This window comes from Cottoperca gobio, chromosome 13, assembly GCF_900634415.1.
Source record: "Cottoperca gobio chromosome 13, fCotGob3.1, whole genome shotgun sequence".
In the NCBI taxonomy this organism is placed as follows: domain Eukaryota; kingdom Metazoa; phylum Chordata; class Actinopteri; order Perciformes; family Bovichtidae; genus Cottoperca; species Cottoperca gobio.
The window spans coordinates 20,443,606-20,465,947 of NC_041367.1; the positions used below are offsets into that span (position 1 = coordinate 20,443,606).

The 22,342-nt window shown below is 40.1% G+C and overlaps 1 protein-coding gene and 1 long non-coding RNA gene across 2 annotated transcripts; one reads left to right on the top strand and one right to left on the bottom strand.

The window, feature by feature from the left end:
- Positions 1 to 6,732: 6,732 nt before the first annotated feature.
- bbc3 (BCL2 binding component 3) lies at positions 6,733 to 16,168 on the bottom strand. The gene is made up of 4 exons (XM_029447021.1): positions 15,868 to 16,168; positions 14,209 to 14,614; positions 9,930 to 10,135; positions 6,733 to 7,280 (listed from the first exon to the last, which is right to left on the bottom strand). Exons 2-4 carry the CDS (start codon positions 14,600 to 14,602, stop codon positions 7,185 to 7,187), a joined length of 696 nt encoding a protein of 231 aa, XP_029302881.1. The 5' UTR covers positions 14,603 to 14,614; positions 15,868 to 16,168; the 3' UTR covers positions 6,733 to 7,184.
- LOC115018167 (uncharacterized) lies at positions 15,098 to 17,253 on the top strand. The gene is made up of 3 exons (XR_003833328.1): positions 15,098 to 15,270; positions 15,775 to 15,964; positions 16,063 to 17,253. It is a non-coding gene; the product is annotated as an uncharacterized LOC115018167 (long non-coding RNA).
- Positions 17,254 to 22,342: the final 5,089 nt, after the last annotated feature.

A 22,342-nucleotide genomic window follows, 5' to 3' on the forward strand; every position in this document is an offset into this window, starting at 1 on the left:
ATCTGAAGAGTTTCTCCACATTTATAGTGTTGAATCTTTAGCATTTTATATTTTGAATCCTCGCAGCAGACAGTTGCATCATCACAATAAACTGCTGAAGCTGAAACCTTTGTCCAACATGAAGTTTATACCCAAGAGTCCTTTGAAAGATCCTTGAAAAGATACTGACTACAATTTGGACCTGAAATGAATTTCCTTTTGCAGTGGGGGGATGTAAGTACATTTACTCAAGTACTGTACTTAAGTACACATTTGATGTACTTTTCTTGAGTATTTCCATTTTAGCTACTTTATACTTCTGCTCCACAACACTTCGAGGTAAATATTTTACTTTTTATTCCACTACATTTGTCTGACAGCTTTAGTTTCTTTTCGCATGATAGTTTTTCATCCACTTCCTGTCCATCTCCAGATTTGATGATTTTGAATTGAAATGTTTTTGATAAATTGGAGGATAAAGCGTTTTCCTGAGTAGCAGTTTAAATGAGCACAATGTACTGCAGAACACACGTGTTGCTCCACATGAAACCCAAAACAGATCAGTCATTAGATTACATGAATCAGTCAAACAAAATGATTAATAAGCAAAATGTTATTACATTTTATAAAATATGATGCATGATTGCAGCTTTAACTATCCAACAGTAATGCTTCAGCTACGACAATCCAATAATATAATATATAATAGAAATTGCATAATATAGTGTGTGTGTGTATATATATATATATAGATATATATATATACATATATCTATATATCTATATATCTATATATGTATATATGTATATATATACATATATATATATATGTATAGCATTTGTCGATGTATAAATGTGTTAAAATGGTATAGGAACATGTTAGAAAGTTCTCTAACTGAAAGGTGAGAATTAGTTCAGGATAATCGGAGACTTGGTCTGTAATCACATATTCCTATAACATTTTATGTATCACTCTTACTTTCCAAACAAAAACAAATTGTTTTCAATTGCCAGTTATGCACTTGTTGTGTTTCTCTTAAATTAATTTTGTTTAATTGTATAAAACACAAACAATCCAGAAACTGACTAAATAAATGTGACTCCCTGTCCCTTGATATATTCCTGCTGTAAATAGATATAATATTTTATTTCCTGATTTGTACTTGTGATGGTTTTTCACTGCAGCAGAAATGTGTAACAATTTATTGAGAAATTATAATAAGAATGTTTCTATTCACACACTGGGTTCATTGTAAGAACAACACAGAGGGATTGAGAACGAAGAGAAAGAGACAATAATGAATAATACCCATCACAACATAATAATTAACACAAGTATACTTTTGGGTGGTGTTTACAGCTGACTAGAAGTATAGACGACCAAAACAAGAGTCTTTAAATGAAACCAGAGGAGCTGTTCGGCAGCGCAGGGTGCCACTGCTCTTTTCCTGGGATTAGGAAAGAAGATTAATTATGGGACGTCGCTTTAAGCTCATTCTGCCCCTTTAATTAAACCTAAACTCCTATCTGCCAACACACACATTCAATGCACTCTACATGCACTCTACATGCTGACTCTGCTAGAATCTTTCCCCATCCTCTTTTATTTTTCTCTCCATCTCTTTCTTTCATGTCCTCTCTTGTTCTTAAATTCTCTCTCTCACACACACACACACACACACACACACACACACACACACACACACACACACACACATACATGCACACACACACACACACACACAGCGTTAAATCCCAGCCCGGTGCCCCTGCAGTGTGGTCACTCTCTCCACTTAGCAGCAAAGACCAAGTGTCTGTTGTTGCAACCAATCAGATCCCTGATTTTGCTCTGAGGGCTGCATGATTGGCTCATTCTGCAGAAGAGTTTAAGTGAGGATATCTACTCCAAATGCTGCCTGTTGACTCAGTAACAGTGTGAGTGTGTGTGTGTGTGTGTGTGTGTGTGTCTGTGTGTGTGTGTGTGTGTGTGTGTGTGTGTGTGTGTGTGTGTGTGGGCTCTCCAGGAGGTCTTGCTATTCCTTATTAACTGGTGAATTCCTGCCTTTGTTTATTATGTAAAGATTAGTGGGGTTTTAACTAATTCTTTTTTTCAATTAATTGAATAATCGTTTTGTCTTATAAGTGTCAAAAACATGTGAAATAAATATCATTTTTCACAGCATGCGAATCCTTAGATAACTTACAGTGTAAAGACATTCAATGTATTATATTATATATTGACAAAAACATCAAATCCTGACATCTGAGAAGCTGGAAGCAGCAAATGTTTGACAGTTTTGCTTTGAAAAAGACTAAAACAATTTATCGATAATCAAAATAGTTGTCGATTATTTTTCTTTGTTTGTTTACTTCTTCATAGTCAGAAGCAGAAATCTTACGTTTTGACTGTTATGCCTTTATTAGTGGTGGAATGTAACTAAGTACATTTACTCAAGTACTGTACAACTACTGTAATTTGTACTAGTATTTCCATTTGATCCGTCTTCTGCTTTCTTTACAGTGTATTTTAGAGGGAAATGTACTTCTTCTATTCATATGAAAATAAGAAACATTATTACTTAGAAGTCAGTAAAATGGTATAAAAGGTCAAAGATCAAATTTGATAAGGATCATCGGTGAACATTTCACACACACATTGTTTTAAATTGCAAGCTATGCACTTCCTTATATTTAGTGTTTGTTTAATTAGAATTGTAGAATTGTAACAAAAACAAACGAACCAGACAATCAATGATTAAATAATTGAGAAAGTAAATGTGGTGGAGAAAAATGTATACATTCCTGCTGTATTACGAATGCCACAATGTGTGTCAAGAAAATGAATAAATGATAAACACTGTAACCACCGTGTAATACAAGGGTTATTCAAGGCCTCTCTAAAAGCATCAAAACATGTTCTGGAGTATTTTGATGCTGCTCCGGCACCAGATTGTCATGTTGCCCATCATTGTAAACACTTGTGGTGCGTCTGTGTGTGTGTGTGTGTGTGTGTGTGTGTGTGTGTGTGTGTGTGTGTGTGTGTGTGTGTGTGTGTGTGTGTGTGTGTGTGTGTGAGAGCAGCGAGGGTCTTGACCTCGTGTTTGCTAATCTGTGTTGCTCTCCAGATGTGATGGAGACCACAGCGGTGTCTGTCCATCCGCTGTCACGCATGCCCAGAGAGCCACCAACATCTGTAAACATCTTCTGAACCAATGCTCGCCTGAGAGCAGCGTCATCCCAAACTGACATTTCCACAGTGAAGTTAGTCCCTGAGCAAATCTTAGTCATCATCTACTTCTGTGGCTCTCAACGTACAGGGGTTGAGATCCTTGAAATATTCATTTGATATATTTATCTTTATTTAACAAGGGAGTCTCCAGAGATAACCTGCTTTACATGACTGTGGTGGAACGTACGTTTATTAACTCAACTACTGTAGTTAAGTACAATTTTACTTTACTAGAGTATTGCCATGGAGACAAATGTTGTTGTCAACTACATCTGACAGCTTTAGTTACTTTGTGGATTCAGATTAATAATACAACATTTAATCAACTAATAAATGATGATGTAATGCTATAGATTAAGATCAAACTTGTTATTGATCTAAATTCACAAGCTACTCAGTAAGTAGTTAACATTAGCTCCACTTTTACAAGCTTCAACATTAAAAGTGATGAATACATCTGTGCATCAGTAGATATAATACAATAATATATATTAGTAAAGATAGGCCATTGTCGGGGAAAAAGTCCTTTCTCCGTCCAGAGGTGAAGTCTGGACCGCTTCCTCGAAACACTTCAAATCTAATAAGCTGTTGAAGTTCTGGTCTAGTTCTAGTCTTAAAGTTATAACAGATTCAAAAGAAGTTCACTGGAGAAGAACAAAGTCGGAAACAATAGAGTTTATTCTTACATGAAAATAAGAACAACTTACAGCCGGCTGTAAACAATACATTCTAACATTCTGTGTTCTCCTCTTATACACATCTGTCCACACCTCTATGACGATACTGAGGCTAAAGGTCATCCATTTCCCATCGTTAGTCTCCTGACAATAAATCAAGGGACTGTGTTCTTCCCATTCTCTCTTGATCTAACACCTGTGTCTTCATGACGTCCCCGTGCATAAGGCTTATCTAGTCGGTGTGAGGGGTGCTTACTTGGTTATCATATGCCCTCTCTACAGGCGCATACCCCCCCTTCTCCCCTTCTCCCCTTCTCTCCTTCACTATATGCTAAGGGTCTCATAAATCTGTCCTTTATGTGTTAACTTGGGGGTCTACTTTTTCCCTCTAAGAACGACCTGTTCATTCAGCGTTTTCACTGTACAGTGTTCTGTGTCAACACAAAACAGATTGAGTATATTAAATATCACACATTATTGACTATTACATGTTATTAAAACTACTGAAGCTTCTTGGACTAATTTTCCCTCAGAATGAATTTAGTGTTTCAATTATTCACATTAGCGTCTCAGCATGAAGCAGGATGTTATGGTAAGACAGACAGAAAGCTCTAAAAGCTTTTATTGTTAGTGGTTTCATATTTTATCAAACACAAATTTAATATTAGTGCTTATAATATACAATGTAATTTATTGAGTCTTACATCCATACAAAGCACACTACATCTTCTGCATCTGATGTAGGACATAAAACACCAAACAAGTGAATATATTTCTGCTTATGTTTATTATATAAAAAAGAAAAAAAGTACAAAATTCATGTAGAAAGTTTACAATAGAAAAAAGTTGAAAAACAGCAAAAACAAACTGCATGTGACCGACACTGAGCGTCGTTGGTGGGAGGGAGGCGAGCCCTGAACCAGGACTACGCAACATGACGTTGCAAACAAAGCGCTGCTGGCAAACCAATCTAAAAATATGAACAAGCAGTAAACGAGTGTCTACTGTCGCCAGCGTAGTTTGTTCACTGCTTAGCATCATGTTAGCTGAACGTCTACAGGAATCATTAGCACTTTATACATCAAGGCTTTCAGAAATGTAAAAACAAGGCCCATGTGCCACAAACATACCAAACAGTTTAGCTGAGGCCAAGTGAGAGAAAGTAAAACCACCACAGCCGATCACTTCCTGTTGAGTTGTTTGAGGCGTCCTAATTGTTATAGATCAATAAGGGTCCATGTTTCAGTCAAATGTTTCCTGAAATAAAAGTTTAAATACTCCACTAAATGGGCAATTGAATCCAAAGTACGTTAAAGTACATAGATGCATATTTTATAGTAGCACAGTCTTGGATATAAATGTACACCGGGTTTTTCAGTTCAGTCAGTGTAGAGTATTGCTCACAGTCTGATTGTGTCTTCTTTGTGCTTTAAAGTGTACAAAGGGAGAATAATGGTTCTTTTCCATCTCATCTGATACACGCATGGAGACAATACATCACTTTGGTGTCTGCAGAGGTTTGTGGCATCCTGTAATACACTGTAATAAGCTCTGTGTGCTTTATGCCCAAACATGTTGTAAATAATAATAAGACCATTGCTTTAAAGCATAGTACCGTTTTAAATGATTGAGACATGTTTTTCGTTGCATCCAGTGGACAAAAGGTACCGATTTCTAAAGCTGATAACATTTTAAATTATAATTGTATTCTGCTTTTCAAAGTGATGTATCCACTATCGGTGCGTATATCGACTCCCATCTTTTTCAATCTCTGTTTTAACAGTTACAACTAAAGCACAGCTTAGTACTTCATAGTTTTGATCAGGAATGTAAGAAAATAAATAAATAATACATTACGTAAAAAAATGAAAACCAAAAAAAGAAGCTACAGAACGGCTACATTCAAAAATAAATTATGCTCTTAATATGAGCTATTCAGCATTTTCTCCCAAACTACAATGAAAGCAATCGCACAACCGAAGGGGTCATTTTACAAAACATCATCAAATACTTTTCAACAATCAAAAGATCCAAATTATATATTTTTCTTTAACTCATGGAATACCATCTCAAATCCACTGGATTTAATTTCAGACTCGCTCTGCTGTCGCCAACGGCCGCTCAGAAATACAAAAAGATCTCCCGAACAGTGAACTCTCTCACTTTGATAATTACTTTTCAAAATGTTTGTATTAGTTAAGATTCATCTTCAAAAGAATATTTACAAAACGGTCAAGTATCTATAAACACTGTCGACACAGACGGACGAGACCCGGCCAGCTCCCAACACTGGCAGTAAGAACGGAGGAATGTACAGAGGTAAAATGTGAGGCGGAGATTTAGCTACTTCTGTCCTTACGTGACCTTAAACGATGCTGACGCTGGAGCATTTGAATGTAATGCAAATGACTTGCAAACAAAGCACATGAAGAGTGTGCGTGTGTGTGGGACTGATTGTTCTAGTTTTTGGAGATTAGGCCTCAACGCAGCGCTGAGCTGAAAGGCACGGAAGAATTGGAGGGATATCATGCATTTTGGAGAAAAAACTAAATAACACATCTTCCAGAAGAATGGTGGCTGATATTACAGCTAAATGAAAATGCTGCAGAAGATGATGAAGACTTTCACTTCCAACACAGGTCGCTAACAAACAGACTCATCTGCGGTGTGAAAAGCCCAATTTGGAAATATCTGTATTTTCAAAGGTAGATTAAAACGTTTTTGCAACGATATCTCAGTGTAGACAACCTATTCGTTTGACCCACGTGTACCATATTCTCACACACACACACACACACACACACACACACACACACACACACACACACACACACACACACACACACACACACACACACACACACACACACACACACACACACACACACACACACTGAAGAGATGAGCCCCGAGACAAAAACAGCGAAAGCAAATGGGTTTAACAAAATATACAGGTAGGAAAGTGGTCGACGGTCCGTCAGCTGCAGTCTGTACCAGCAGACTGTCAGACACACAGACAGACAGGCAGACAGACAGGCAGACAGACAGGCAGGGTCCAGTTTCCACAGACAGCACCCTGATTCAGCCCACAGGTGGCACCGACATCTGCAGCTACTGATCTTGTCCTCCCTAAACTTCTTTGTTCCAAGAAAATGTTTTGGATTTCAGGCCCTGTAAATCCTCCAGGTTCAACTAGACGACAGTGCAGCAACCAGTCGGGGTTGTTCCGTACACTAGCCCCAGTCCTGAATGTATAAAGTCGCCATGGTATCCGGTGGTTGCAGGTGAGGCGGCTCTCTTTACGTGAGCCTGTAGAGAGTGCTGAGAGTCTGGGTGATAAAGTTGAAGAGTCCTCGACAGGTGTCTCTCCAGTCCTGCCAGTGCGGGGCAGCACGCTGTGAGAGAGAAAGACAGAAGGTTAGTCCCAACTGGAAAAGTGCACTCAGTAAAGAGCAGATAGCTACCATATGTGTCTCCTGTCCTGTCCGAAACAAAGAAGAGTTAAAAAACTAAACGGGGATTTATTCATCTTGTATCGTGCTTAAAAATGCCTTTCGCTACTGAAGAAGTAGTTGATCACTTGCGGCCCCTACCGGCCGGTTAAGAGGAGTGAGGAGTCAGTGACGTTATAAGATAGTCTTTTCAAAATGTGTGAATCACCGCAACCACGAGAGGTCCTTGGACATACAGTCATAAATGAGCACAAAAAATATCAGGCCGATGGGTCCAGTAGTATGCGAGCTTAGCCGTGGACAGACAGATACACACACTCACGCGACCAAACGCGTGATCTCACCACAGGCTTACCTCTGGCCGAGACAATAAAACATGTTGGATTATTCAATATCTGACCTTTTTAGGGCAGCCAAGATGCTAAAAAATGCGCATTTATTGACGTGACCTACAAACAGCTCATACAACATAATGGACTCATCACATGATTGCAACTTCATGCAAGTCAATGCTGTTCCATTGTGTCCCTGTTGGCATGTGAAGCAGCAGCTCGGGAAGAAAATCCATCTTCTAAAAGTGTGAGTTTGACTGATTGTCCTCAAAGTGCTTCAGATGATTCAGATTTACAGCTGTCGGAGCTGCTGCAGCATTTCTGAACACACGTCAAATGTGCCAAATGTTTAAAAGAGTACCATTTGAAAACAACATAATGACTACCCGGGTGGAAAGAAAGAAATCCTTGAAGCTGATTATTTGATTTTTTGTTAAGACATACGACAAATTATGTCATTTTTGAAGAGAGGAGTGAACCGGAAAAGGATGTCGTACAAGAGAAAGAGGAACTACATGTCTGCATATGTGGAATTATGAGAAACACTCAGCAGCTTGAACAAGAGGATAAACAAGTGCATGTGTGTGTGTGTGTGTGTGTGTGTGTGTGTGTGTTAAAGATGCTACTCTGAACTGCCTGAACCTCACGCGCCTGTGGTTAACCCTCCCTCCTTTACAATCTCCATGCCTCATTCGTTTTGTTTCAAACTGCTCATTCAGAAAGTGTCAAAACAAAACACACAATTTCCCCTTGAGAATAAAGTATCTGTCTGTCTTCCTCGTGCACAGAGCAGACAGACAGTTCAATAAGGTCAGCAATCCCAGAAACCTGCTACACATTTCTGCAAAAGGGGCTGTTACACCCTCATAAAGTGTGTGTGTGTGTGTGCAATCCGTGTCCGAGTGTGAGTCAGGAAGAGTTGACGTCATCTTTGTTTATGTGCATAAATCAGAATGGCCAGGGAGAGAGAGAGCAGTGGGGAGGTGTGTGTGTGTGTGTGTGTGTGTGTGTGTGTGTGTGTGTGTGTGTGTGTGTGTGTGTGTGTGTGTGTGTGGTGGGGGAGGAGGTGGAGAGTTGCTGTCAACTCCTCACGCGATCTCGGGTACAGAGGGAGGGGGGAGGGAGGGGGGAGGTAGATAAAGACATAACAATAAAAGGAAACAGACAGACAGCAGTGCAGAAACATACTGGCATTTAATGTGTGAGTATTGTTTGAATGTGTAATGTCTTTTTTGTTGTTCTTAGGTGTTTAGGGACATGGTTGTTTCTGAAAAACTATTGTACTAATAAAGTTATTAAATCCATAGAGAGAATGATAAAAGTAGAGCAAGAGTGACAAGGAAGGACACTGTGAAATACATAAGAGGGAAGGGAGATGGGAGGAAGGACAGAAGGGAATAAATGAAGAGTACTCTGTGTGTCATAAAGTTTCTAAAAAGTATTTTAATTTCTGCTAGTTATTTCTAGAGAAGAAAGAGGCAGAGAGAGAAAGGAGAAGAGGGAGATAGAAAGGCTGTTTAGTGTGACTGTCATTTGTATAAAGAGCCACAGTAAAAAATAAAAAAGTGAAAAACTGGCTCACAGTCATCGATTTACTCCCTCACACACGCAAGTATTGATCTGTCCTCACTAATGCCACACGCACACGCACGTGCAATTACATACAAACTCACACGCTCATCCATGCAAGAGCACACTGAACTGATAAGATAGTTGTGTGTGTGTGTGTGTGTGTGTCAGAGAGAGAATCAATAACACTGTAACACTATACACATACATCAGACTTATTTACTCAGATGGGGGGAAAACACAAAAAATCATTTCACAACAACGTGCAGGCTCATTGCAATAAGACTGAATGCTCAGGTGTTTACATTATAAAGTTTGATCACTTTATTGACGCCATGTGTGAAAGTCACTATCACATTCACAACGTTTGAAAAGGAAACACAGAAACGTGTGTGGCCTTTTGTTACACTGATGACCGTTTAAAATCTCATTTTCCACATGTGTGTTTGTAAGTGAGGAAGCGGAGACGATGTAGCGGCTATTGTTGTGGCCGAAGTGAAGTTAGAAATTGGATTTTAGCCTCATAGAAAAGCGGAAACAAACACATAAAATGCAACAAAGCTGAATATAGGCTACATTGAATGGGATGGACTGATTTGCTGAAGGTACTTATCTACATTAAATACAAACTAATTAATTTATAACTAAACACACTATAAACTACACATCAAAGCCCTGGCCCTCCTCTTACCGCTCTGTGGAGGACTGTGGCCTCCAATTCATCTCCAATGGCCCTTATCCGGTGGGCCATTCTCCAGATCTCCAGCTCCTGCACTGCCTCTCCTCTGGGGGATCTGTGATGTGGGGAAGCCCAGGATGGGTGCTCGTTGTGAGGCAGCAGGTCCGGCAGAGGTCCCTGCCGACTGGAGGCCTCCTGGCGCTCCTGTCTGTAAGAGTCTGCAGCAGAAAAAGGCAAAACCAATTCAGAAAATAAGATGCTTACAATGAAAGAAAACATGCATTACACCATAGTTTTTCCTCCCGCTCTGACTCTCTGTCTCTCTCTGGAGAAGAAATGTTCATGTATAATAAGACAGAAGTGCTTTATTGGATACGTAGAGCCTCTGGTTATACTTAATTGATTCTCAACAAGTAGCGGAGTGTTGTGGCGGATTTAATAAGTATGTGTTTCGTTAAGGGATATAATAAAATGTAATAGGTTTTATTAGTACATAATTGGAGTAGGATTTACAAAGTATAATGGTTTGTATTATGAATATACAATGTCAAACCAGAATATGCCAGCAGAGATACATATAGGGGACAGAACTGGCAGATTCCAGATAAAGGTATCAGAAGGCATAATTCAGAAACATCTCAGATTGATTCACCGTATGGGAATATACTCTCTAACCTGTTGGACTATAACCATGGTTTTGTATGTAAATTTGGGAATAAAGAGGGGACGGGACCAGACCAGAGTCCAGTGTTTCCCCGGGGATGTACTCACAGGTTGATTTTTGTACTTGTACATGAACAGTTTAAATAAGTTAAAGTGAATATTAGTGGTGGGGATCCAGTCTTCTTCAGAAACTGGCCTAGAGGACAGATCCTGATCACAATAGGAGATTAATAGCCTCCTTACACACTAATAAAGGCAGTTCAAATTGGGGGGATCTGTGCACACAGTAACACATGGGCAGGCAGGCCAGGCTGCCAAGAAACAGAGACCGCATACATCCAATAACACATACACAGAAATCCTCGCTTTCAGGTCGTTACTGATCATCATGTTCAACATTTACAAGGAACTTGGAGTAATATCCAGAGATAAATAACAATAAAGGTCATAATATTGTGAGCAAATGCATGTTTTCTGAGCAAAAAAACATGCATTTGTATTTGATGCAGAAAGAACAGGAAGTGACGGTGTGAATTTTCTTGATCTGCAAAATAATTGTAAACTTCTTGACCTTTGACATTACGAATTTATCATAAATATTTACTGCGATTCACATGAGGTTGTTAAGTTCACTGGCCACACACATATTACCTAAGGAGCCTGATAGGGTGAGTTTTTTTCCTCTTCATGGAATTTGGGAGAGTAATCTCTTAATCTGCTTAATAAGTCTGGTATGGAGAGGAACTGTGTGTGTGTGTTTGTTGTGTTTACAGACTTAGTGTTTAGTTTTTTTACAGATACCTCTACCTTCTGTCTGGTCCCTGTAGCGTGACAAACAGGCCTAAAGCTATTAGAGATATTAGATACTTGCCACATAAATTACTTAACTAAACCAATCATTTATGCATCACAGAACACATTGAAAAGTATTTTCAGTATATAGAAGGTGATTTTGTTATTTGTTTGATTATTCATCCAACATACAAAAAGGTATTTCATTATATTGCATCAAAGTTCAGTTCTTTGGCATTGTGTAGATTTGAATACCAAGATGATTAGATACCCTGTGTTCTAACCTTTCTAAGACACATGTTTTTAACTTTGTCCACAGCTTTCCTGTGAAACGAACCCTGAGGCAACCACAACTCTTGTTGCCACAGAAACGGGCACCCCTGGCAACCACAGCATCTGCTTTGCTAGGAGGATTACAACTGATCATTTAAAGATGCAGGTGACTAGACAGAGGGAGAGATGGAGAGAGAGAGAGATGGAGAGAGAGAGAGAGAGAGAGAGAGAGAGAGAGAGAGAGAGAGAGAGAGAGAGAGAGAGAGAGAGAGAGACAGAGAGAGACAGAGAGAGAGAGAGAGAGAGAGAGAGAGGAAAGAGAGAGAGAGAGACAGAGAGAGAGAGAGACAGACAGAGAGAGAGAGACACAGAGAGAGAGAGAGAGAGAGAGAGAGAGAGAGAGAGAGAGAGAGAGAGAGAGAGAGAGAGAGAGAGAGAGACACAGAGGAAAGAGAGAGACAGAGAGAGACACAGAGAGAGAGAGAGAGAGAGAGAGAGAGAGACAGAGAGAGAGAGAGAGACAGAGAGAGACAGAGAGACAGAGAGACAGAGAGAGAGAGAGAGAGAGACACAGAGGAAAGAGAGAGACAGAGAGACAGAGGAAAGAGAGAGCGGTAGAAAACATAACAAACGGGAGAACCCTGGCTTGTTGCCAAGGTAACTCTAAGACAGCACTCTTTGAGATGTCTCTATACGATTGGCCGGCAGAGCAGGGGGCTGTGCTGTGATAGGGTGGAGGGAGGAAAGGGGTGGGGCTATATGTAGCCCTGTCTGTTTGATTGGCTGACAGATTGACATGGTGACAGAGATCCTGTGAGCAGTTAAATACGGGAGCAGGAGACGCTGGAGGGTGACGACTTGGTTGCCGGGTGGAGGAGTGGCATTAAAAATCAAAACAGCTTAATGGTGAACTGGATAACTAACTTTACTCATGTTATTACTTACAAACTGACAAAACCACCAACTAACTAAACAAGCAAATGAATTTAGTGATTGTCTAGCAACCCGATATTATGGCAGGTTTACAGATTCTCTTAACTAAGTGACATTGATTATCTGAATGACTGAAATTGGCTAATTACAGTATCTGACTGGTTGATTAGGAGACTCACTCGTGGATTATCCCAAGTGTCTGACTGATTGATTAACTAGGTTGCTGAGTAGCTAACTGAATAATTAACTACACTTACTGGCTGGATAACAAAGTGACTTCCTCATTAACTGACTGTGATTAATAGGCTGACTGATAAGCCTGATTAACAAACTGTAAATCTGACGAATTAAACTAAATAACAAACCTAAATACCTGACTGAATGGTCAAATGTACCTCTTGTGGACAAACTACGTATAACAGACTGAATGACTGACTTAGTGCTGCCTGGCTGAGCGCCCAGAGCAGGAGGAAATGCAGCACATTGTTTCTCAGCTGCAGCCAGACTGCAGAGGACAAGTCTGAACATGCCCGATGCACAGCTGACCTGCAGCTGAGAGAGTAAGAGGAGGGGAGGGGGGGTGGGATTTATCTGTTTACATTGCTATCTGTCACAACACAGTGGCTCAGTGACAAATGTAAACCTGCCTTTCCTATAACCTGCATCCACTACCTGAATTTCCCTTTTTACAGACTGCAAAATGCCCTCAGTTCAGATTGACTCTACGTGACTCATCCCACGATAATATAAGGTGTCTCTCTCTACACTGATCTCAAAGCTCTCCTGTTTTGACTGAACACAAGAGAAAAAGTCAAGAAACAAACTGCTGGAGACATAAATGAACAACTCATAGACGTTTTTTGTTTGATAGAAAGAGTGACAGCTTGTATTTCTAAAATACTATGATTGCAAAAAAAAGGACTATTAATCCGTAGTGTAGATAAAAGACAGAAGAGAAATTCTAAAATGTATTTTCTGTGTTAACGCCCACCATTGTCCTTGTAACCTCCCTATCTTCACACCTCGTGAACTCCAGACAGATATTGTACATTGTCTCATGAACAAAACTGGTTTGAGCTGTTTTTAGAGTTTGAGTAGCTTCATGATACTGCAGCACAGTGGTCTGCTGGTTACATGGCCAAAATAGTCACATGTTTATCCCTGTGACAGTTGTAACACATCTCTTCATCCCTCCATCTGTCCCCCATCAACATTGCTCAAACTGTCTGACATGTCTCCTGTCATGGAAACATCCCAGGGTGCAGTACAGACTGAACCGATACTCTCCTGCTAACTGCCAACTTTGATATTTATTTAAGGGTGGAGGTCTGAAAGACAAACTGTGTGGCTGGCTGAGTCACTTTTTAATTTTTTACTGCTGATCCTCTGCTGCTTCTCCCTGAAGCAGTGATTGGCTATAAATTGTTGTGGCTCTGGTGGGCTAAATGATTACTGATGTGCTTTCTGTTACATTTGCCCTGTTAACCTGTCTGTCAAAATAACACATGGTTTTAATGACCAAGCTACAACTCACATCCTATTACTATAGAGATATATCGAGTTGTATCCTCCTCATAACCAAGGCAGCACTGTTTTTTTCTTTAATTATATGTGAATACCATCATCTTACCTGAGTGCTCTCCTGAGAAGACACTGGATGCAACTGAACCTCCAACCATCTCTTCCCTCTCATTGCAGGTTGGCAAAGGAGAAGTTGGTGATGGCGATAACGCAGGTAACTGCTGGTGAGTCTGGGGCTCGTCCTGGCCCGCTGGCTCAGGGTAAGGCAGCGGGTACGACAGATAGAGAGCCTCCAAAGGGTGCAGATGGTGGTGGTTATGGTGGAGGTGTATGGCACCAGTGCCAGTCACAGAGCCGGTGGTGATGGTGGTAGTGGTGAGCAGGCCGGGCCAGTTGTAGAAGGGGCGAGGCAGCTCCATCCGGCAGGTGTTGTAGCGAGGAAGAGGGCCGATTCCTCCTTCTCCAGTCTCCCCGGCACTCTCAATGGTCTCTGCACGGGCCATCTCAGTATTAGCCTAAATCACAGACATGCACATATGTAATACACACCAAGACAACGAATACTGGTGCATCAAACGTTTTATACACATGGGAAGCGTAAAAAAACAACATCTAACAAATGAGTTTTGGCTCGACAAATTAAGAAAACACATGCAAATAAATCACTTTTTACTGTCCCCTGGAAGCAGTTTCCAGTGATAACAAGTTGTGAGCTTCTTGGAGAGAATTCCTGTATTTGGTTGTGTTTTTTTGAATTTTTTCAACTGCTATGCATGTGTTGAAATGCGTCTAGATTCTTTTTTTATTTGCTTGTGTTTTGTATTTGCACATTTTCTTACTATTTTGACAAAACAAAAAAGATAAAGAACTAGTATATACATATACAATAAAATTCAACATTTACCATACATTTAATAATAAAAACACCAGAAAGCATAAATACCCATATCTAATTTTTGCACCATTGTTTTTCTTTCTCTACCAGTTTGACCCAGCAACCTATATTCTACCGGCCGCTAGGGGGCGGTGGCGGCTCCCTTTCATGAGTGCACGAGACTTGTTTGTAAACAGATCCGTCTCGCCCGAGCACGAGGAAGCGCGCACGCGTACACACACAGAGAAAGGCGAGCCACGCGGGTTTCTCTCTGCTTTAAAAACTGATGATATGAAGGTAAATATCAACGTTAAAATCAGAAAACAGTGTGCATAAATCCTCGACGTGACGTGTAATTGATGTAATTTTGCCACTAACACTAAAAATACCATTAAAAAAAAATATGTCCGAAATAAAAATTGTACCGAACAAGACTATGATTTAATCTTGAGGTTTAATCCATACAATATTTAATTTATTAATAATTTAAGGTTAACGAGTTTTTGACAGTTCTCCGGTGTTTGGACACATACCGCCGCGAACTCAACTCTTTGTTTTCATTAACTTTTCTGTTTCTAACATGTCTGGACCTGTCTCAAAGAATAAATAAATAACACGAAAGGGTCGAAAAAAGATCACTGACCAATAAAAAAGAAAGAAAAGAAAAGTGATTCAGTCGACGCTACGGTCAATACTGTAGATCTGTTATTAAATAAAAGGTAAATCAATGTTAACGCTAAAAAATCCTTTTAAAGTAGAAATGTAACATGACATTCTGCTAAGCTTTTTTTTTTCTGACAGCTGGATGGATGATGCAACTTTGAGCTGTCAAGTTCTCAAGCAACTTCTGCAGCAATAAAAGAGATTAAATGAATCTACAAATAAAGCACTTACTTGGTCTATCTGACGCTCCGTGGTGAGGCTGTGTGCAGGTCAGAAACCAGCCGTAACAGGTGGACATCAGAGGGGATCAAATGTGCCAAAACAACCGGTGAAGGATCACAAGATGTTAAAAGTCTGCTCGGGAATTTTTTTGTCATTCCATGTCAAGTTTCCAGGTTTACATTCAGCTTGTTTTCTTTTTTTTAGATTAACCCATCAAAGCAAAAATACCGACGAGATGTGCCGAATAACAGAGAAACTTGTTCTCGCTGCTCTTCTCTGTCCGGGCTGTGCGGTCTGTCTGAGTGGTCTCCTCGAGTGGTCTCCTCCTGTCTACTGTCCTTGTCAAACATATATGTATGAAGAGAAGAACAAGAGCTGACGTCCTGTGTGAATTTTCAGAATAAAACCCACGTCAACCTTTATTGAACACAGTGGGGGAAAACGTTTCTTCTTGTGTTGTTTTTAGATTAACTGAGATTTAAACATCCCTTGAACATCCTTTGTTTATCTGTGACTTTATTTATCATGCTGCAAACCTTTGCACATTCCTTGGTTATAGTTTGCACATTCCTGCACAGAACTGTGCAGCTTTTATTTTTATAAACAGATATATTGTACATATCTTTCTATTTTATTTATGTTTCTTGATTTTTGCAGTACTTGCTTTTCATCCTTTTCTTTTCTCTTACTATGTTTATTGTTATTCACCAAAATACCAAGGTATATCATGGCATACCATGTCTAAACATGCATGACCGTGCATGGTTATTGGTGAATTTAATTTATTTATTTATTGAGACAGTCAAACATTAATAATACTGTGTGTGTATCTGTGTGAATTATGGGAAAAAATAAAATAAAACATTAACAGTGGAGCATACTCTTGGTATATGCCAGAGATTTAAAAATGTGCCTATGTTAACACTATCATTTTTACATAGGACCGTAATGTACTTGGCCTATATGTGTTATGTTATGGTGTGTATTTGAATAGTAAAAACAAAACAAAAATGTCCAAAGCCAAACATAACATCTAGAAACTATACATTGTGTCTTACTTTTAGGTGATCTGTCCATCATTTATTATTTTACCTGCACAAATGTACTGTGCACTGTGTTTCTCAATACTAATTCTCCATTTCCAATTTCTATCTGTATTCCCCAACGATGCACTTTATATCTTTTCAACTCCTGCTTTTATTTTGATGGCCGAATCACAGTTGAGATAACTTCCTTCTCCACATCCTCGACAAGTGCCGACATGCTCCCCAACAGGATGCTGCCGTCTTACTTTCTCCATCTCTTTCTCTCTTTTGCATTTTCTGTTACTTCCTCTGTTGTTTTTATTTGTAACAATTTGGGACTTCCTTTAGCATAATAAATAAAAACATTTGTATTTATTATATTAACTCCGTTATTGTGCATTGTCAGCTTCTGTCAACTCAGTTCCTTCTAAGAGATTTACCATTAAACAGTTAATGATTCACACATCCTGTGTTTTCCCTCCTCTCCTCCCTCTTTAACTTTTTATCTCATCTCAGGACACACATCGTTTCCTTGTCATGTGACAACTGCACACAGGAATCCCCCCCCCCCCCCCCCCCCCCCACACACACACACACACACCTCCTCAAACCCCAGCTGGCTTTCCCCTAATTTCCTTCACAGTTTGACACATCTGCAGCAGCTGTAAAATTACACAATGTGATCTTGTGTGAAGTAGATCTGTTTATTATAACACATTTGTAGGCTATCTATCATTTCTGAAAGTTGTGATATAGTTTGGCATGTGACACAACCAGAGTTTCTTTGAAATGCAAACTGAATCTCTGCAATTTAAACTTCAATTGAAATCCTTTTGATGACTCTTGGGATATATTTCCTAAACCCAAACATTAGAAATTATAATCTGGGATTAGTGAATGTTTTGTTAACACTGGAATCCATTTATGACAAATCACATAATCCAATAACACATGTGACTATTTGCATACTTAATGAATACTTCACCGACACATTTTAGATGACACACGTTTTACACATTTCAAATCAAATCAAATTCAAATCAAATTTATTTGTATAGCCCAATATCACAAATTCTACATTTGTCTCAGTGTGCTTTACAGACTGTACAGGTTACGACATCCTCTGTCCTTAGACCCTCGCATCGCACAAGGAAAAACTTCCTAAAAGAAACCCCAAAAGACGTGCAATAGATGTCGTGTGTACAGGATAAACAACATAGTACAAATACAACATTTGACAGAAATTATGTTGTGTTGGAAAAAAAAAAATAGAAAGTATGGATGAATCCAGAAAAATGTTAATAAGGCTTCCAGGTGTCCAGCAGGACCAGGTCAGCAGGCGCTGTCACGATTCATGATCCTGACGTAAACTTTATCAGTGGCAACCTGCCACATGAGAGACAGAAACTCCGGGATGATGCCCCGGATGCTGTGTTAGTAACATACATTTACATAAATGCATACAGATAGAGAGGGAGAAGAAGAGAGGGAGGGGAGGAGAGAGGAAGAGAAGGAAGAGAGCAGGGAGGTGTCCCCCGGCAGTCTAAGCCTATAGCAGCATAACTAGGGGCTGATCCAGGGCAAACCTGAGCCAGCCCTAACTATAAGCTTTATCAAAAAGGAAAGTCTTTAGCCTACTCTTAAATGTGGAGAGTGTGTCTGCCTCCCGAACACAAACTGGAAGCTGGTTCCACTGTAGAGGAGCTTGATAGCTGAAGGCTCTGGCTCCCATTGTACTCTTAGAGACTCTAGGAACCACAAGTAGTCTGTACTTCAGAGCATTTCTTTTTACTCATGTTTTAATCTCACTTTCACACGTCACACTTTGATGTGCAGGCTGTAGGCTGCACTTATAATAGTGGTTGTTCATGAGAGAAACCTGCAGTAAAGTTGCAATCACAACAGCAACACAATTGTTCAAGCTTTTATACCCTATAGTCTGAAAACCCTGCATAACATTAGCATCCCAAATGACTTCAGACACCCCCGCTGTGTTGACCTCCGAACCTCAGATCATTGTCTTGTGGGCACACCCCTCAGCTGCAGGGCATGAGACAGGGGCAGCTCAGCAGAGCTGCGGGGTCGGAGGCTGTTTATCCGACTGGAAATGGCAGCTTGTCTTAAGACCCCCCACCCCCCCATACTTCCTCCAGCAGCAGATTGGTGCACACCCCTTTATTTAAGGGGGCTGGCCCTCTCAGGTACATGCCCAGGCAAACATCCTCTGCCAGCTTTAAGAGAGACACACTTTGCATGTCATGTGGTAAATAGTTAGCTTGTGAATGCTAATGCAAGTCAAGACTGTTACCATCAAGCAGTTTGTATGTCTCTACAATAGAATAAATATCCTAAAATCAATAAAAACATTGGAAACGTTTAAAATATAATCTTTTTTTTTTTGTTCTTCGTCATCTTTCTGTCTGGGAGTTGCAAAATACCATTTCCATTATTTTGGAAATTAGTACTTATTATGACAAAGCCTAGTTTAAACGTACAAATTGTAATTTTCTGCCACTAGGGGTCTATCAATCAAAACAATAACAAAAGACCGAGTTTGGTGGTGTCCTGGTGTCATTGCAGTCAGAATGGAACGGACTCTTTGCCTTCATTAAAATGACAGATTGCTCTATGTTTGAACTGGTATTAGTATTGTGTCAGTTTTATTATCACACAAGTGTTTCAAAGGCAATTATGTACAAGTGTCGAGCTGAAACCTTCTATGTGGCTGCTTCTCTTCCCGCCAATCACGATGTTCACATTGAGGTCAAATTTGATTGATTATCTTAATCAGATTTTTACATATTCATAAGATTCTGATTGTCTTTATTTATGTTGATTTGTGCAACAGGAGAACAAGTGCGGGCTAAAGGGTCAGTCACACGACCAAACACCTGCTGATGCCAATGACTGATGCCACCTGAGATGATGTCACCTGGCAGGTTTATGGTGCCATCAACATTGTTTTCGGCCCTGTGTTGAGTGTGTGTGTGTGTTTGTGTCGGTGTGTATGTGTGTGTGTGTTTGTGTATGTGTGTGTATGCATGTAACCCGAGTGCAGCTAGCAACTAGAGAGACATGACGGCACCAGATAAGGTGTACAGCGCTTTGACCCTGACTCTGCGTTCACCTGCATGTCTCTCTCTCTCTCTCTCTCTCTCTCTCTCTCTCTCTCTCTCTCTCCCTCTCACACATACACACCCTGCTCTCCTCTCTCTGTCAGGTCATCTATACCTCTGCATCTGTGATAAGCATGTAAATGAGATCTGCCGCCTTGTGTCTCACTTCTGCAGGAGAACCAGGCCGCTCGTCTCTCTGCCCTTCAGTTCCTCCAAAACCTTCTAAGGACCAGGATTTGATGACCAGGTCATCAAATGCCTCCAACAACTAATTTTCGCCCCTCAAAATTCAGTGTTGACCTCTGACCTCAAGTTGTGTCCATAATTCTACAAATTCAAATATCCCATGCTTTTAGCTGATGATAAACAGTGTTATCTATGAACCTGCTCTCATCATGCACACATTCTGCCCTTGTGATTTGAATAAAAGAATCTTGATTAAAATCCAGTTTTTAGGACATGAGGTCAAGTTACACACGTGTGTCAAAGAGTACAATAGCCTATATTCCATTTAAAAATAAGTCAAACATGACTGTTTTTTCATTATGTAACAGTTAAATGTATTTGTAATACTCTTTTTATCATTAAGAAAATTTCATTGTTTTTATTTCATGTTTCCTGTATTTTCTTGTTCCAATTTTAAATGTAAGGTTTTATTATCTCCTCTGTGGTTTGAGGAAAAGTAATTAAAGAAACTGAAAAAATGTTTGGTTGTGAGGCTTCAAACTGGGCTACTTTGTTTTTATAAGATGTTTCCGCCCACCAGAGAGTGCCTGATTGGCATTATAGTTTTAATCATGTGACAGTATCTCCCACACCTAACCGTCTCGCTCTCTCTTTCTGTCTCTCTCTCTCTGCCTCTCTCTCTCTCTCTCTCTCTCTCTCTCTCTCTCTCTCTCTCTTTGCCTCTCTCTCTCCGATACATAACCCCCTCCCTGACAGGTATGATACATCCATATTGAGTGTACGTGGCTGATATGTGTCCTGTGGTAACCACAACAGAAGGCCTCAGCATGTGTTTGTGTTGCTACAATGACATCATTGGTTTCACCCTCACCTCCTCCTCCACATGTCAACCCACTCATCCTCCTTTCATCTAGGGGCGGGTTTAGAAACCTTTGAATGAGGAGGGGGCAGACTGGAGCACCACATTCAGAGGTGCAAGAATGGCGTAAAATTTGTAAAATAAGTAAAAAGGAGTTTAAGTCTGTTCTTATTTTTCTTGCATAAAGCAACTTTACATTTTTGTGATTTAGCATCCTTACAGTTACTTTTATCTCTCCTTTAGTCATCTCCCCATCCTTCCTTTATTTGTATCTTTTCACAGAAATCTTCAAACACACACAGTTTGGTTTTCATTATATGTCTTTTGGCTTGTAGTGTTTAATTTTGCCAGGTCTGAATCATCCTGTTATTCAAAGCCTTTATGTTTCCTTTATTTGATGTCCTCATTTGTGTATCACCATCCCCCTCCCTTTCTTTTTTCACCTGCATCTCGCAAATAAGCTACCGCTGTTGTTGTGATAATTATCCGCTAAAGAGGCACCGCAGGAGGTTGGCAAGACAAACCTCTCTCTGCCATGTCAATCGGCACAAAGCTGCCTGTTAACAGGCAAAGGTAAAGCTATCTGAGTGGACCCGGGCAGCCCAAAGCTCCCTGCTACCTTATCAAGTGTACGTTGTAATGTTAGTAGAGTGCTGATGGGACGATAAAGATGCTTTGTGTTAGCAACCACAGATACAATGAAAAGAAGCTCTGCTGCTAGTCACATTCAAAACTACAGCTAACATTTCTCTCATATAAATGCAACAGACTGATGTGCGTAGAAACTTTTCTGGCATGTATGGCAGCCTATATTACTACGTTTTGTCCGCTGGAAGACAGAAGGTGTCAGGATTCTGTAGGGCAACACCATTACCTCATCCTTCAAACTGAGCTGAACAGATGGACCTGTGTGTGTGTGTGTGTGTGTGTGTGTGTGTGTGTGTGTGTGTGTGTGTGTGTGTGTGTGTGTGTGTGTGTGTGTGTGTGCATACACACTATGCTATGCCCTGCTCAGTCTCTGACAGCCCAACAAATCCCTGTTATGATAAGTCGAGCCAACACAGTGTGGAGGAATGTGCATCTGCAGCACATCACGTCTGTTCACACACAGCTTTATTTCTCCTACAACACCAGGAAAGTTTACGTTGATCCAGTTTGAAGAGTATAATCTTAAATTAAGGCCTTCAAAGAAATGGACACATAGGCCTGTTTTCATTTAGTCCTTGCAAACAAACGTATAGTGTTGTAGAATAAAGTCTTCCCTCTGGGCCAGAGGTGAAGTTCAGACCTCTTCCTTT

What these genes read in the sequence shown, in the direction of transcription:
- bbc3 (XM_029447021.1), bottom strand. Translation starts at nt 14,602, where the DNA reads ATGGCCCGTGCAGAGACCATTGAGAGTGCCGGGGAGACTGGAGAAGGA. An exon ending in CTTCTCAGGAGAGCACTCAG is followed by an intron (nt 10,136 to 14,208) that starts GTAAGATGATGG and finishes TTTCTGCTGCAG; the next exon opens with ACTCTTACAGACAGGAGCGC. An exon ending in CCACAGTCCTCCACAGAGCG is followed by an intron (nt 7,281 to 9,929) that starts GTAAGAGGAGGG and finishes TCTCTCTCACAG; the next exon opens with CGTGCTGCCCCGCACTGGCA.